Below are 15,913 nucleotides of genomic sequence, written 5' to 3' on the forward strand. Positions count from 1 at the left end.
TCCTGCGTTACACTGTGAGGGTCTCTTCCTCACGGATCTTAAAATGAGTGTGATTCAATCTCTCACCACCTCTCTCTGATCAGACTTCCTGTCTGCATCTCTGGATCAGTTTGGCAAGAGACGTTTCCTCCTGCAGTGCAACGGATGGATTCAGGGGGAACTCTGGATGTTCACGTCTCGTTGGTGTCGTCAGCATGACCCTGAGTGGTCCTCCGTTCCTCGGTCCGGACCGTCTGTTGCTTCCTGATGGTTTCCATGAAGACGCCGACACCGAACATGCTCTGTAGATTCGCCCTCCTGTCGGGACAAAGAAAAACTTCGGCAGATCATTTGCTCTCTGGACATCGTTCAGAGAGAGTGTGCTTCATCTATTCCCTCAACGCTTCCTCTTCACCAAATCGATGTACTGCATCCATGGCTTTGGTTTCTTCCGTGCATTGGCTCAACCTCATTTTAGCCTTCTCTACACTAGCCTAGCGCTCTGATATGCAGTGACATCTGATCTGCATGTTGTTTCACATCTTACCACCTGATTCACAAAATCATTACCGTTATAACTAGTTATTATGGCTACTGGAACAGGATTTAGTGACTCTACACACATATATACAGCAAACATTTTTTTTTTTTTTTCGTATTATTTTTATTCTTCCAGAGTAATTATTGATTTAATTACTGCTGTGCAATCCCTCCTGTTTGAACTATGAACGTAGTCCATGGTTCAAACTTGCTTCCATTAGTAAATCTAGTCTATTCTATCAGCATTAGTCTAACTTGTTTGATACAATGTCTCAAAATAATTCCTACTCTTACATCACATTCACAACATATTATATACATCACTCAATTTGGGATGAAATAAGTTCAAATGAGTTTCCATGTGCCTCTCACCCTATGCTTGTCTGAGATGCTCCTATTGAGGGTGCCATGTGTTGGCTGGAAGGTTCATCGCCTCCAGTCCGTCAGGCTTCTCCTCTGCTGTTACTTGTCTGAGATGTTCCTTCGACCGTACAGCGCATCCGTTGGCTGTCGTTTCTGCATCACAGCTTAGCAGTCTCTCCTGGTGTTCCTGGAGCTGCTATCGGCACTTGCAACTCAGAACAAAACACATTTCTTTATTGACACACGATAAAATCTTTGAACCTCTTCCTTCCTTCATTTCATGTTTCATATTGAGAACCCATATGTTGGCAGAGTTTATCTGCTCCCAGTCCAGTCCGGGATCCCTCCTGCTATAGTAGAAAAAGCAATAGTATTAAATTTACATGTTATATTCACAAATGTCAAGTTCCCAATTCACATCTGAATTGATTCAAGTCTGTCTCTAGTCGTCTCATCTTCCTTCAGTCTGAAGTCAGTCTCTAACCTCCTTATCTGTCTTGTACCGTAGTCAAAAGTCTCTTTAGATGTGTGCGTGTGTTTGTGCAATTACCTGTCCACCGTTGAATCATCACCAATTATTTTAGATTTTATTTAGATCCTGAGATTACTTTAGTTTTTAATCTATCAACAAACTCTGAACTCCTGCTACGTGTCTTCATGGATTCAGCCTTTGTTTCAGAAGACCTTTTGTGGCTATGCATTCCACAAACCATGGACATGGGTCTGCAACCAGCCGGTCTCTCTCAAACAAAAGGTGTCTCCAGAAAAATTTGCACATCAAATGGCTGTGCCGCAAGAGTTAGCTACTCTCTCACAGCACAGACATGGATGGTTCTGTCATGCTAATTTGGAATTCACAAAGACTTTTTCTGCTTAAGCCTCCATTTTGTGGTTGTCCTGGTCTCCATCTTGGAGCTACCATGTGGTCTCAGCATGCCGTTTTCTCCATGCTGCGTCTTTGTCTCTTCTGAAACGCTCAGAACAATCTTTACACATCATATTTCTTACATGTTACGTTTCCAACACTTACCACATTCTGGTTTCTTTTCCTCAACTTAGCTGTTCTTCCACACATTCTCAATACTTTCCGTATACTCACCAGTTCCTGCTTCTCCCTCCTGGCGTTCTTCTCCACTCCATCCAAGCGACCTTCTCAATCCTTCTTAAATCTCCTCCATCATTAAACATCCTCTTGTACCTTAATTACTAAAACATCACTTTTTCCTTCTTCTCTGCTAGAAATAATCTATTTACAAACAATCTACCTTCCTAGACGTTTATCTTCAACTGGGAAAGTTATCCCCCTCTTGCACGAATGTCCAGTCGAGGCCTGCAGAACCCACTGAGACATTCTGCAATCCAAGTTATCCTGTTGCTCACGATTTTTATTTTAGTTTTTTATAGCATGCTATTTTATGTTACAGTTCCCCATGTGCTCCTCTGCTTAAAAGCACCATTTAAGTATCCATACATCATACATACATACGTTACTTGTCGTTACACTCATGGCCAAATTACATTTTAGCACCCTACTTCACGGGTGGCAAGGTCTATTATTCGTCTTAATAGCCTACAGCCTGCTCTTGGAGCAAACCCAATTAAAGAATCCCTTTAAATTCTCGGCCTTATTACCGTTGTTGTGATAATAACCGGATCCCAGGCAACGTTTAAAACGGAGCCCGCGCACGCATCGACATACGTGCTTCGCAACAGACAAAAACGCTCGCCGCGCGCGACCTCCATTCTCACTCATTCACACACATAAATATCTTAAATCCTACTTACCTTCGTCCATCGATGCGTATTTCCCGCTGTTCCTCCGTCACACGGATCCTCCGTCGGACCGAAACGTGAACGGGGCCTTCTCCGAGGACCCGCTGCGTTGTCGACTCACCAACGCCATGCCTGCGCAAAAACCGCGTGCGTCCGCACTCCTGCCGCACGTTCCGGACCGTGGATTCACGTGATATTGGATTCGCGGCTCGAAGGACCAATAAATGTTAGAGATAAAGTCTCTAACATTGTTGTAATAATTTTCAAACGCATCGAAATGAATCAGGCATAAGCAGGGATGCTTTTTCTCTGGCGCAGCCAAGACCGAACGGTCTGGCGCGCTGCTTAAAACCAACTCCGTTCCGCTTTCCGGAACCTGTTTATTTATCACCTTCGTAGCTCCACCTCTTGACCCAGTGACATCACAATACCTTTAGGGCACAAACATCGCTGCCCACCAGATGGGACTGTTCTTCACCTAACGTTTACATTACAATGAAAATTAGCAAATTAACCCTATCAGAGGTACATGTATTTACTCGCGTGGGGGTACATGTATTTACTCGCGTGGGGGTACATGTATTTACTCGCGTGGGGGTACATGTATTTACTCGCGTGGGGGTACATGTATTTACTCGCGTGGGGGTACATGTATTTACTCGCGTGGGGGTACATGTATTTACTCGTGTGGGGGTACATGTATTTACTCGCGTGGGGGTACATGTATTTACTCGCGTGGGGGTACATGTATTTACTCGCGTGGGGGTACATGTATTTACTCGCGTGGGGGTACATGTATTTACTCGCGTGGGGGTACATGTATTTACTCGCGTGGAGGTACATGTATTTACTCGCGTATTGGCCCCAGTCAGAAAGGCCTGCAGAGCTTCAGGCAGTATAAATAGTTTGAGCCTTCAGCAGACGCGGGATTGAGGAAATGAGCAAGGCACCCTTTGTAATCATCTCAAACCCATTAAATCAGATTCATGAACGGTATCTGAGAGGATCCCATGATGCTTCAGACGTTGATAAATGAGCCCCTTTATTCTCTCTAATGTACAATAACCCTTTTTGAAATGGCTGCTGCAGGATCTCAGACGTGAACGTGGGCTGTCTCGTGAGAGGCGACCTGAGCGCCGGCTTCGTGCCGCCTCTGGCCAGCGCTGTCCTGGATCTGCTGAAGAAACACGGTGAGTGTGAGACTGGGATCGGTCCCCTGCTCTGGGGTCGGTCCCCTGCTCCGGGGTCGGTCCCCCGCTCCGGGATCGGTCCCCCGCTCCGGGGTCGGTCCCCCGCTCCGGTGTCGGTCCCCCGCTCTGGGATCGGTCCCCCGCTCTGGGGTCGGTCCCCCGCTCTGGGGTCGGTCCCCCGCTCTGGGATCGGTCCCCCGCTCTGGGGTCGGTCCCCCGCTCTGGGGTCGGTCCCCCGCTCTGGGGTCGGTCCCCCGCTCTGGGGTCGGTCCCCCGCTCTGGGGCCGGTCCCCCGCTCTGGGGCCGGTCCCCCGCTCTGGGGTCGGTCCCCGGCTCTGGGGTCGGTCCCCTGCTCTGGGGTCGGTCCCCTGCTCTGGGGTCGGTCCCCTGCTCTGGGGTCGGTCCCCTGCTCTGGGGTCGGTCCCCTGCTCTGGGATCGGTCCCCTGCTCTGGTGTCGGTCCCCTGCTCTGGTGTCGGTCCCCTGCTCTGGGGTCGGTCCCCTGCTCTGGGGTCGGTCCCCTGCTCTGGGGTCGGTCCCCTGCTCTGGGGTCGGTCCCCTGCTCTGGGGTCGGTCCCCTGCTCTGGGGTCGGTCCCCTGCTCTGGGGTCGGTCCCCTGCTCTGGGATCGGTCCCCTGCTCTGGTGTCGGTCCCCTGCTCTGGTGTCGGTCCCCTGCTCTGGGGTCGGTCCCCTGCTCTGGGATTGGTCCCCTGCTCTGGGGTCGGTCCCCTGCTCTGGGGTCAGTCCCCTGCTCTGGGATCGGTCCCCTGCTCTGGTGTCGGTCCCCTGCTCTGGGGTCGGTCCCCTGCTCTGGGATCGGACCCCTGCTCTGGGATCGGTCCCCGGCTCTGGGATCGGTCCCCTGCTCTGGGGTCGGTCCCCTGCTCTGGGGTCGGTCCCCTGCTCTGGGGTCGGTCCCCTGCTCCGGGGTCGGTCCCCTGCTCCGGGGTCGGTCCCCTGCTCCGGGATCGGTCCCCGGCTCCGGGATCGGTCCCCTGCTCTGGGGGGCGTAGTAGCGACGCCTGGACGTTAATGAACTGCAGTATCAATCAGCTGATCGATGTTAATGAACTGCAGTATCAATCAGCTGATCGATGTTAATGAACTGCAGTATCAATCAGCTGATCGATGTTAATGAACTGCAGTATCAATCAGCTGATCGATGTTAATGAACTGCAGTATCAATCAGCTGATCGATGTTAATGAACTGCAGTATCAATCAGCTGATCGATGTTAATGAACTGCAGTATCAATCAGCTGATCGATGTTAATGAACTGCAGTATCAATCAGCTGATCGATGTTAATGAACTGCAGTATCAATCAGCTGATCGATGTTAATGAACTGCAGTATCAATCAGCTGATCGATGTATCAGACGCGGCTGAAACACAGAATATAAACGATGTGCTGCTGAATTAACCGTTTTATTTTCTAATTGCCTGCAACTATGAGAAATGAACTTTTCTGTTTTCTGAACGTTTTCTGGTCTAGTCCGTCCCTGATCGGTTTCTGAGCCGTGCACGCCGGCTTCACGGACATGCAGGCCAGAAGCCGTGACGAGGAAGTGTTTACTTTCATGGTGACTGAAGGCTGGTCACCGTCTCCAGAGTTATATCCAGTATCCAGGACCGTGTCTACTGGGTGATTTCACTCATTCATTCTGATTCATTCGTTCATGAGATTTTGCTATTTTGAAAGTCAGAATTGATACAAGGAACCTGTTCTCCAAGCTGCTAGCCATGCACATACCAGTTAGCATCAGCCACCTGCTTCAGTAGCAACAGGAAGGTCAGAAGGAGCTGCGTTGTGTCTCTGTAGGTCCAGAGAAAGCCTATGACAGGGGGGTCAGAGAGGAACTGTGGTACTGCATGAGGTACTGCGGTACTGCATGAGGTACTGTGGTACTGCATGAGGTACTGTGGTACTGCATGAGGTACTGTAGTACTGCATGAGGTACTGTAGTACTGCATGAGGTACTGTGGTACTGCATGAGGTACTGTAGTACTGCATGAGGTACTGTAGTACTGCATGAGGTACTGTAGTACTGCATGAGGTACTGTGGTACTGCATGAGGTACTGTAGTACTGCATGAGGTACTGTAGTACTGCATGAGGTACTGTAGTACTGCATGAGGTACTGTGGTACTGCATGAGGTACTGTAGTACTGCATGGGGTACTGTGGTACTGCATGAGGTACTGTGGTACTGCATGAGGAACTGTGGTACTGCATGAGGTACTGCGGTACTGCATGAGGTACTGTAGTACTGCATGAGGTACTGTGGTACTGCATGAGGTACTGTGGTACTGCATGAGGAACTGTGGTACTGCATGAGGTACTGTAGTACTGCATGAGGTACTGTAGTACTGCATGAGGTACTGTAGTACTGCATGAGGTACTGTGGTACTGCATGAGGTACTGTAGTACTGCATGAGGTACTGTGGTACTGCATGAGGTACTGTAGTACTGCATGAGGAACTGTGGTACTGCATGAGGTACTGTAGTACTGCATGAGGTACTGTAGTACTGCATGAGGTACTGTGGTACTGCATGAGGTACTGTAGTACTGCATGAGGTACTGTGGTACTGCATGAGGTACTGTAGTACTGCATGAGGAACTGTGGTACTGCATGAGGTACTGTAGTACTGCATGAGGTACTGTGGTACTGCATGAGGTACTGTAGTACTGCATGAGGTACTGTGGTACTGCATGAGGTACTGTGGTACTGCATGAGGTACTGTGGTACTGCGTGAGGTACTGTGGTACTGCATGAGTAGTCGTAGTATGTCAGTGTAGTTCAGGACAGCAGTGAAGTGTGCAGCAGGAGTAACAGGAGTTTAGTGTAGAGGTGGGATGCACCAGGGATCAGCTCTGAGCCCCTTTTTGTTGCCATGGTGATGGATAGACTAACAGATGAGGTGAGACAGGAAGCTCCTCTGAATATGATGTTTGCAGATGACATTGTGATCTGCAGGTAGAGGAGAATCTAGAGAAGTGGAGGTCTGCTCTAGAAAAGAGAGGGATGAAGGTGAGCAGGAGTAAAACAGAGTACATGTGTGTACATGAGAAGGTCCCAGGGGGGACAGTGAAGCTACAAGGAAGAGACGTAAAGAAGGGAGAGGACTTCAGGTACCTCGGGTCAACAGAGCAGAGTGATGGAGAGAATGTGGAAAGGAGGTGAAGAATCGTGTGCAGGCAGGCTGGAACGGGGGAGGAAAGTATCAGGTGTGCTCTGTGATAGGACGAAGGGACAGGTCTACAAGACAGTGGTGAGGACAGCCATGATGGACGGCTCAGAGACAGTGGTGAGGACAGCCATGATGGACGGCTTAGAGACGGTGGTGAGGACAGCCATGATGGACGGCTTGGAGACGGTGGTGAGGACAGACATGATGGACGGCTTAGAGACGGTGGTGAGGACAGATGTGATGGACGGCTTAGACGGTGGTGAGGACAGACGTGATGGACGGCTCAGAGACAGTGGTGAGGACAGACACGATGGACGGCTTAGAGACGGTGGTGAGGACATCCATGATGGACGGTGTTGGGGAGGATGATGCAAAGGGCAGGGTGAAGTGGAGACAGTTGGGTTGCTGTGGCGACCCCTGATGGGACAAGCTGAAAGTCCAGTCGTCTGCTGGACGCTACCATGGTAACCGCTAAAATATTTCTGCTACTTTTCGCTGGAACATTAACCCCAAAAATAAACTTTGTCCGCGGTTCTTCTTGGACTCATGCGCGAGCCACAGGTAGGGCGTGTGTGTGTGGACGTGCGCAGACACAGGGAGAGTGCACGTTCACCTTGTGAACGTCCCCCCGTTGTGATGTCACAACGGGGGGACGTTCATGATTCAGTGGTTGATTCGAGCACGCGGGACTGACTGGATGTTGAGTCGAGCAGCTTTTGTGTTTTGTGTCGACCCGAAGCCCCAAATATTCGTGTAGAAACGGGGAAAACGCTTCTTTTCTTTCCAGACTGTCCCTTTAAGGCTCAGAAATGTAAAACGTGTCTTAGAGTTGGTCCTGTTTTAAAACACGCTGTCGTATTTGGGCATTTTGAATCCTGAATGTTTCACTGTGTATTTTTTTGATGAATAAAGCTAAACCCTTTTTGGGCATGGGGGTAAAATAAATAAATGCAATCCAGTAAAATGTTTATGCCTTTACTTTTGAAAATGTACCCTCCGTCTTTAAAACTGTAAACAGTTATAAATGTAAATAATGAGACGCTGCTTTGTTTATTGTTCGTTTGTTTGTTTGATATGAATCAGTTTGTCCTCCTCTCAGTGAATGGAAATGTCCTCAAATGTCCTGCAGGTCGTCCTTTGGAAGGGACAGTTGTGCTGCTCGTTGGAGGAGGGGGGCCGTTTGGGGTGGTCCTCCAGTGCCTGATTGAAAGAAGTGGAATGGTAGCTCTGAAGAGTCACGGGGCCCCCGATCGGCTCAAGGATCAGGTGTGTGGGGTTTCTTTTTTGTGTGTACCGGTGTGCCCCCCCCCCCCCCCCCACCTTCCCAAATTTTTACTTGCCTCAAATATAAATTCTCAGTAAACAAGAAAGTTACATTTGAAAGTGAAACGTTCGTAGTCGTCCTTGTGTCGTTAGTCTGAACGTTTGAAACTGAACGCCGCCACTTTATTTTGCACTGGGTGCAGTGTTAGCGATTATCCACATGGGGGCAGGCTCTGCTTTTTCACATCCACTGACGAGATGATGATGATGAATATATTTATTAGAAAAAATGTTAGAGTACAAGTACAGTCACACAGTTAAGTAGCATGTATTACAGTACAAGTACAGTCAAACAGTAGCATGTACTGCAGTAAAAGTACAGTCAAACAGTAGCATGTACTACAGTAAAAGTACAGTCACACAGTAGCATGTATTACAGTACAAGTACAGTCAGACAGTAGCATGTATTACAGTACAAGTACAGTCACACAGTAGCATGTATTACAGTACAGTCACACAGTAGCATGTATTACAGTACAGTCACACAGTAGCATGTATTACAGTACAAGTACAGTCAAACAGTAGCATGTATTACAGTACAAGTACAGTCACACAGTAGCATGTATTACAGTACAGTCACACAGTAGCATGTATTACAGTACAAGTACAGTCAAACAGTAGCATGTACTGCAGTAAAAGTACAGTCAAACAGTAGCATGTACTACAGTAAAAGTACAGTCACACATTAGCATGTATTACAGTACAAGTACAGTCAAACAGTAGCATGTACTACAGTAAAAGTACAGTCAAACAGTAGCATGTACTACAGTACAAGTACAGTCACACAGTTAAGTAGCATGTATTACAGTACAAGTACAGTCAAACAGTAGCATGTACTGCAGTAAAAGTACAGTCAAGCAGTAGCATGTACTGCAGTAAAAGTACAGTCAAACAGTAGCATGTACTACAGTAAAAGTACAGTCAAACAGTAGCATGTATTACAGTACAAGTACAGTCAGACAGTAGCATGTATTACAGTACAAGTACAGTCAGACAGTAGCATGTATTACAGTACAGTCACACAGTAGCATGTATTACAGTACAAGTACAGTCACACAGTAGCATGTATTACAGTACAAGTACAGTCAAACAGTAGCATGTGTTACAGTACAAGTACAGTCAAACAGTAGCATGTACTACAGTAAAAGTACAGTCACACAGTAGCATGTATTACAGTACAAGTACAGTCAGACAGTAGCATGTATTACAGTACAAGTACAGTCAGACAGTAGCATGTACTACAGTAAAAGTACAGTCACACAGTAGCATGTATTACAGTAAAAGTACAGTCAAACAGTAGCATGTACTACAGTAAAAGTACAGTCACACAGTAGCATGTATTACAGTAAAAGTACAGTCAAACAGTAGCATGTACTACAGTAAAAGTACAGTCAAACAGTAGCATGTACTACAGTAAAAGTACAGTCAAACAGTAGCATGTATTACAGTACAAGTACAGTCACACAGTAGCATGTATTACAGTACAAGTACAGTCAGACAGTAGCATGTATTACAGTACAAGTACAGTCACACAGTAGCATGTATTACAGTACAAGTACAGTCAGACAGTAGCATGTATCACAGTACAAGTACAGTCAAACAGTAGCATGTATTACAGTACAAGTACAGTCAAACAGTAGCATGTACTACAGTAAAAGTACAGTCACACAGTAGCATGTATTACAGTACAAGTACAGTCAGACAGTAGCATGTATTACAGTAAAAGTACAGTCAAACAGTAGCATGTATTACAGTACAAGTACAGTCACACAGTAGCATGTATTACAGTACAAGTACAGTCAGACAGTAGCATGTATTACAGTACAGTCACACAGTAGCATGTATTACAGTACAAGTACAGTCACACAGTAGCATGTATTACAGTACAAGTACAGTCAAACAGTAGCATGTATTACAGTACAAGTACAGTCAAACAGTAGCATGTACTACAGTAAAAGTACAGTCACACAGTAGCATGTATTACAGTACAAGTACAGTCAGACAGTAGCATGTATTACAGTACAAGTACAGTCAGACAGTAGCATGTATTACAGTACAAGTACAGTCACACAGTAGCATGTATTACAGTACAAGTACAGTCACACAGTAGCATGTATTACAGTACAAGTACAGTCAGACAGTAGCATGTATTACAGTACAGTCACACAGTAGCATGTATTACAGTACAAGTACAGTCACACAGTAGCATGTATTACAGTACAAGTACAGTCAGACAGTAGCATGTATCACAGTACAAGTACAGTCAAACAGTAGCATGTATTACAGTACAAGTACAGTCAAACAGTAGCATGTACTACAGTAAAAGTACAGTCACACAGTAGCATGTATTACAGTACAAGTACAGTCAGACAGTAGCATGTATTACAGTAAAAGTACAGTCAAACAGTAGCATGTATTACAGTACAAGTACAGTCACACAGTAGCATGTATTACAGTACAAGTACAGTCAGACAGTAGCATGTATTACAGTACAGTCACACAGTAGCATGTATTACAGTACAAGTACAGTCACACAGTAGCATGTATTACAGTACAAGTACAGTCAAACAGTAGCATGTATTACAGTACAAGTACAGTCAAACAGTAGCATGTACTACAGTAAAAGTACAGTCAAACAGTAGCATGTATTACAGTACAAGTACAGTCAGACAGTAGCATGTATTACAGTACAAGTACAGTCACACAGTAGCATGTATTACAGTACAAGTACAGTCACACAGTAGCATGTATTACAGTACAAGTACAGTCAGACAGTAGCATGTATTACAGTACAAGTACAGTCACACAGTAGCATGTATTACAGTACAAGTACAGTCAGACAGTAGCATGTATTACAGTACAAGTACAGTCACACAGTAGCATGTATTACAGTACAAGTACAGTCACACAGTAGCATGTATTACAGTACAAGTACAGTCAGTCATCCTGTCTAAGAGGAGCATTTCTAAAGCCCTTGCGGTCTTGTTCCGTTGAAAGTCCTTCGTACATAAATCATCGACATTTAACAATACAAATAAAAATAAAACTAATATTAAATTACTGCACAGATGCAAAATAACAATAAATAAAGAGACGTATTGTGCAGGTGGACGTAGGTAGGAGAAAGGTGAGCAGCAAAGTGAACCGTTTCTAATCCTCTTGGCTAAAGTTTATTCTGTGATTTTTATCGGGACATTTTCTGTGAAGGTTTCCGTCGGCTTCTTCTTCGTTGGTCTTTCTCTAGGCGATGGCGGCGGACGCTGTGGTCCTCTTTGGGCCAGACAGTGTGGACGTCGCCCCCAGCTGGCTCCGACCTGGAGCTGCTGTCGTTCGGTGTGAACCTCTGGAAACGGGTCAGGATGAAACCATTCTGGTGAACTTAACCCAAAACGGACGAAAGCAACTCAAAGTGAAGTGACCATCATCGGTGTGCTTGTCTTTAGATGGCGCCGAGTCCTCAAAGTCTGGATTAGGACCCCTCACAGCTGCCTACAGAGCACAGGTGCGTGTTGACGCCCCCTTCTGGCGACCTGGTGCTGGTTGTTCTTCACCGTCGCTCCTTGCCGTCTGCTAGAACGTGCTGAGCGGCTGCAGCCGGTGGCTCGAGAGGCAGCAGCCGCAGCCCTGGCGTCTGCGCGCCCTGAACCTGCAGCCGGCGACCCCGGTCCCAAAGTATAAACCGCCCCCTACTCAGATCTACACCCCCTTCACCATGGTTTAGCGGGCGGGGCTTCCGAACAAAGACCTTGTGTTCCTGTTTGTCAGTGACATCGAGATCTCCCGAGGTCAGACGCCCAAACCGGTGCAGCAGCTGGCGCAGGAGATCGGCCTGCTGCCGGAGGAGCTGGAGGCGTACGGCCGGAGCAAGGCCAAGGTCAGCCTGTCCCTGCTGGACCGCCTCCGCACACAGCCGGATGGCAAATATGTCCTGGTTGCTGGGTGAGTGGGAGCCGGCGCCCCCTGGCCTGTTGGCGGGAGCTGCGGCTTGGTTCTCATCGATGCTTCGCCGTTTGTCGTGCGTCTGTCCTGTCTGTACTTCCTGTGTGAAGGATAACCCCGACCCCACTCGGAGAAGGTAAAAGCACGGTGACCATCGGCCTGGTCCAAGCCCTCGCCGCCCACCTGAAGCTCAACGCTGTTGCCTGCCTCCGACAGCCTTCCCAGGGACCCACCTTTGGGGTTAAAGGTCAGCTTTCCTCTTGCAGCCATCTCTATCTTTTCTTTTGCTACCGTTTCTCCTCGTGAAAATAATCACCTGAAAATGGCTTCAGGAATAAATCGAGCTTTCCGACCAGGATGTTATCTTGAAATGGAACTCTTCGTTTTGCTTCCCCCTGACTGGGGGGGGGGGGGGGGGGTCCGCTGACGGGTGGCTCAAGCAGCACCTAGGAATGTTTCAAATAACTGTCGAGCCATCCTTGCCAGCATGAGGCGAGCGTTTTCACCTGCCTTTGACTGTGATGCCTCTTCTGCCTCCTAGGGGGCGCTGCAGGAGGGGGATATGCCCAGGTCATCCCGATGGAGGAGGTAAGACACATAGAAGCTCTCAGCACTCTGCAGCAAGCTTCAAAGAGCTCGACCCTGCAGGGGGGTACAACCCCCCCCCCTCCCCCGGAGGAGGCGGGCAGAGAACCTCCTCTGCTTCAGATCCAGCTTCTCACCTGTTCTCAGTGTGCCCTGTAGGGCCGACTCGTTTCCACAGGGCGGTCCTTCTACCCCCCCCCCCCCTCACCCCCCTTTCTCTTTCTATCCCGTTTGTGGCTCCGCCGGTTCAGTTCAACCTCCACCTGACCGGTGACATCCATGCCATCACCGCAGCCAACAACCTGCTGGCGGCCGCCATCGATGCCAGGATGCTGCATGAGGCGACGCAGTCCGACGAGGTGACCTTGTGACCTTCGTGCAGCAGGAGCTGCTTCCACTCTGGATGGTGTGATGATGATGATGCTTTGTCTCCGCGTGTCGAAGGCCTTGTTCACCAGGCTGGTTCCTTCACTCAACGGACGCAGAACGTTTTCTCCCATCCAAATGTCCAGGCTTCTGGTAAGTCTGAATGCTTTGTCCACTAGGGGGCGCACTGACTGCACTTTGCTGTGGTTGTTTACGTTGTGACAGAAGCTTTAGCGACGACGTAAAGTCTTCATGGTGATCCTTGATGGCGAGTTGATCTTGTAGCGTCGTCGTGTCCTGCAGATGGAGGGCGGGGCCGGAACAAATGTTGTCATCGGGATCAGGATAGCCAATCACAGAATAGTGGTGCAGGGTCGGGGGCGTACGTGGGACCATGTCATCTGAACTTGTGGCTCTAATTCCAGCATCTAGGGATCAATAAAACAGACCCAGCGTCTCTCACGCCGCAGGAAGTCAGCGCCTTCGTTCGTCTGGACCTGGACCCGTCCCAGATCACCTGGCAGAGAGGTACCCATCGATCGTTCCCCAGAGCCCGATCGTTCAAAGGTCTCACTTATCACCTGGCAGAGAGGTACCCGTCGGTCGTTCCCCAGAGCCCGATCGTTCAAAGGTCTCACTTATCACCTGGCAGAGAGGTACCCATCGATCGTTCAAAGGTCTCACTTATCACCTGGCAGAGAGGTACCCGTCGGTCGTTCCCCAGAGCCCGATCGTTTAAAGGTCTCACTTATCACCTGGCAGAGAGGTACCCGTCGATCGTTCCCCAGAGCCCGATCGTTTAAAGGTCTCACTTATCACCTGGCAGAGAGGTACCCATCGATCGTTCAAAGGTCTCACTTATCACCTGGCAGAGAGGTACCCGTCGATCGTTTAAAGGTCTCACTTTGGGTTTCGCTGCTTCGATGGTGCGTTCAGCTCAACGCAGCAGGCTCACGCTGCAGGATGTCCTTTTACGGTCATGTGCTGGCTGCCTTGCTCTGAAGCTGTGGGGCAGAGCCACAACCTCTGAGATTAAAGCACCGTTACCCCCCCGTGCTGGCCTCCGTTAACCCTTTGCTGATTTTCAGTTGTTGACACAAACGACCGTTTCCTGAGGAAGATCACGGTCGGACAGGCGAGCAGCGAGAAAGGACAGACCCGAGAGGTGTGCAGCCTCCGCTCGCCGTCACTCGTGCTGCGTCTCCATGGCGATGTCTGTACCGTGTCTCAGTTGTTGTGTTGTTGTTGCTGTGCTGTTGTTGTGTTGCTGTGTTGTGTCATTGTTGTGTTGATGTGTCGTTGTTGTGTTGCTGTTGTGGTTGTGTTGCTGTTGTTTTGTTGCTGTGTTGTTGTTGTTGTTGTTTTGTTGTTGCTGTGTTGTTGTTGCTGTTGTTGTTGCTGTGTTGTTGTTGTTGTTGCTGTGTTGCTGTGTTGTTGTGTTGCTGTTGTTGTTGCTGTGTTGTTGTTGCTGCTGTGTTGTGTTGTTGTTGTTGCTGTGTTGCATTGCTGTTGTTGCTGTGTTGTTGTGGTGTTGCTGTCGTTGCTGTGTTGTCGTTGTGTTGTTGCTGTGTCGTTGTTGTTGTTGCTGTGCTGTTGTTGCTGTGTTGTGTTGTTGCTGTGCTGTTGTTGCTGTGTTGTTGTGTTGTTGTCGTTGTGTTGTTGCTGTGTCGTTGTTGTTGCTGTGCTGTTGTTGCTGTTGTGTTGTTGTTGTTGTGTTGTTGTTGCTGTGCTGTTGTTGTTGTTGCTGTGTTGTCGTTGTGTTGTTGCTGTGTTGTTGTCGTTGTGTTGTTGCTGTGTCGTTGTTGTTGCTGTGCTGTTGTTGCTGTTGTGTTGTTGTTGCTGTGCTGTTGTTGTTGTTGCTGTGTTGTCGTTGTGTTGTTGCTGTGTTGTTGCTGTGTTGTTGTTGCTGTTGTGTTGTTGTGTTGTTGTTGCTGTGCTGTTGTTGTTGTTGCTGTGTTGTTGCTGTTGTGTTGTTGCTGTGTTGTCGTTGTGTTGTTGCTGTGCTGTTGTTGTGTTGTTGCTGTTGTTGTTGCTGTGTTGCTGTTGTGTTGTGTTGTTGTTGCTGTGTTGTCGTTGTGTTGTTGCTGTGTTGCTGTTGTGTTGTTGTTGCTGTGCTGTTGTTGCTGTGTTGTTGTGTTGTTGTCGTTGTGTTGTTGCTGTGTCGTTGTTGTCGCTGTGTCGCTGTGTCATTGTGTCTTCTTCCTCCTGTCGCCCTCAGACGGGCTTCGACATCGCCGTGGCCAGTGAGATCATGGCCATCCTGGCTCTGGCAGACGGCCTGCAGGACATGAGGAGCAGGCTGGCTCGCATGGTGGTGGGGAGCAGCCGCTCCGGGGAGCCCGTCACCGCCCAGGACCTGGTGTGTGTGTGTGTGTGTGTGCGTGTGTGTTCCTGTCGTTGGGGTTCACCTCTCACTGGGGCTGTTTCAGAGCCCCCATTAACTCTTTCAGTGCCAGACATTTTCAGCTCAGCTACATGCCGAGTGCCCCCGTTTTCCAAGCCCCACAGAATATTCTTTATTATGACTATGCAAACGCCGAACCTGCCAAATGAAAGATTAAAGTCTCTTCTTTCATCAGGACAAAGGGCGTGTTCCTACCGTTGTCCGTTCTGGAGTTATTGGCCGTTTAGGGAGGCGGGGGTGGGGGTAGCACTGAAAGAGTTAATC

General features: G+C 48.5%; 1 protein-coding gene across 1 annotated transcript in view; it reads left to right on the top strand.

Moving 5' to 3' along the window:
• mthfd1l (methylenetetrahydrofolate dehydrogenase (NADP+ dependent) 1 like) overlaps positions 1 to 15,913 on the top strand; it is a 35,904-nt gene that overhangs the window by 6,865 nt on the left and 13,126 nt on the right. The window contains exons 6-18 of the mRNA XM_068754151.1: positions 3,745 to 3,845; positions 8,162 to 8,298; positions 11,600 to 11,708; positions 11,799 to 11,857; positions 11,930 to 12,027; positions 12,121 to 12,294; positions 12,405 to 12,541; positions 12,836 to 12,882; positions 13,131 to 13,238; positions 13,324 to 13,398; positions 13,671 to 13,773; positions 14,334 to 14,410; positions 15,464 to 15,604. Of these exons, the coding sequence (XP_068610252.1) occupies positions 3,745 to 3,845; positions 8,162 to 8,298; positions 11,600 to 11,708; positions 11,799 to 11,857; positions 11,930 to 12,027; positions 12,121 to 12,294; positions 12,405 to 12,541; positions 12,836 to 12,882; positions 13,131 to 13,238; positions 13,324 to 13,398; positions 13,671 to 13,773; positions 14,334 to 14,410; positions 15,464 to 15,604 (1,366 nt within the window). The remainder of the gene's footprint in view (positions 1 to 3,744; positions 3,846 to 8,161; positions 8,299 to 11,599; positions 11,709 to 11,798; positions 11,858 to 11,929; positions 12,028 to 12,120; positions 12,295 to 12,404; positions 12,542 to 12,835; positions 12,883 to 13,130; positions 13,239 to 13,323; positions 13,399 to 13,670; positions 13,774 to 14,333; positions 14,411 to 15,463; positions 15,605 to 15,913) is intronic.

This window comes from Brachionichthys hirsutus, chromosome 20 (assembly GCF_040956055.1).
Source record: "Brachionichthys hirsutus isolate HB-005 chromosome 20, CSIRO-AGI_Bhir_v1, whole genome shotgun sequence".
Lineage (NCBI taxonomy): Eukaryota > Metazoa > Chordata > Actinopteri > Lophiiformes > Brachionichthyidae > Brachionichthys > Brachionichthys hirsutus.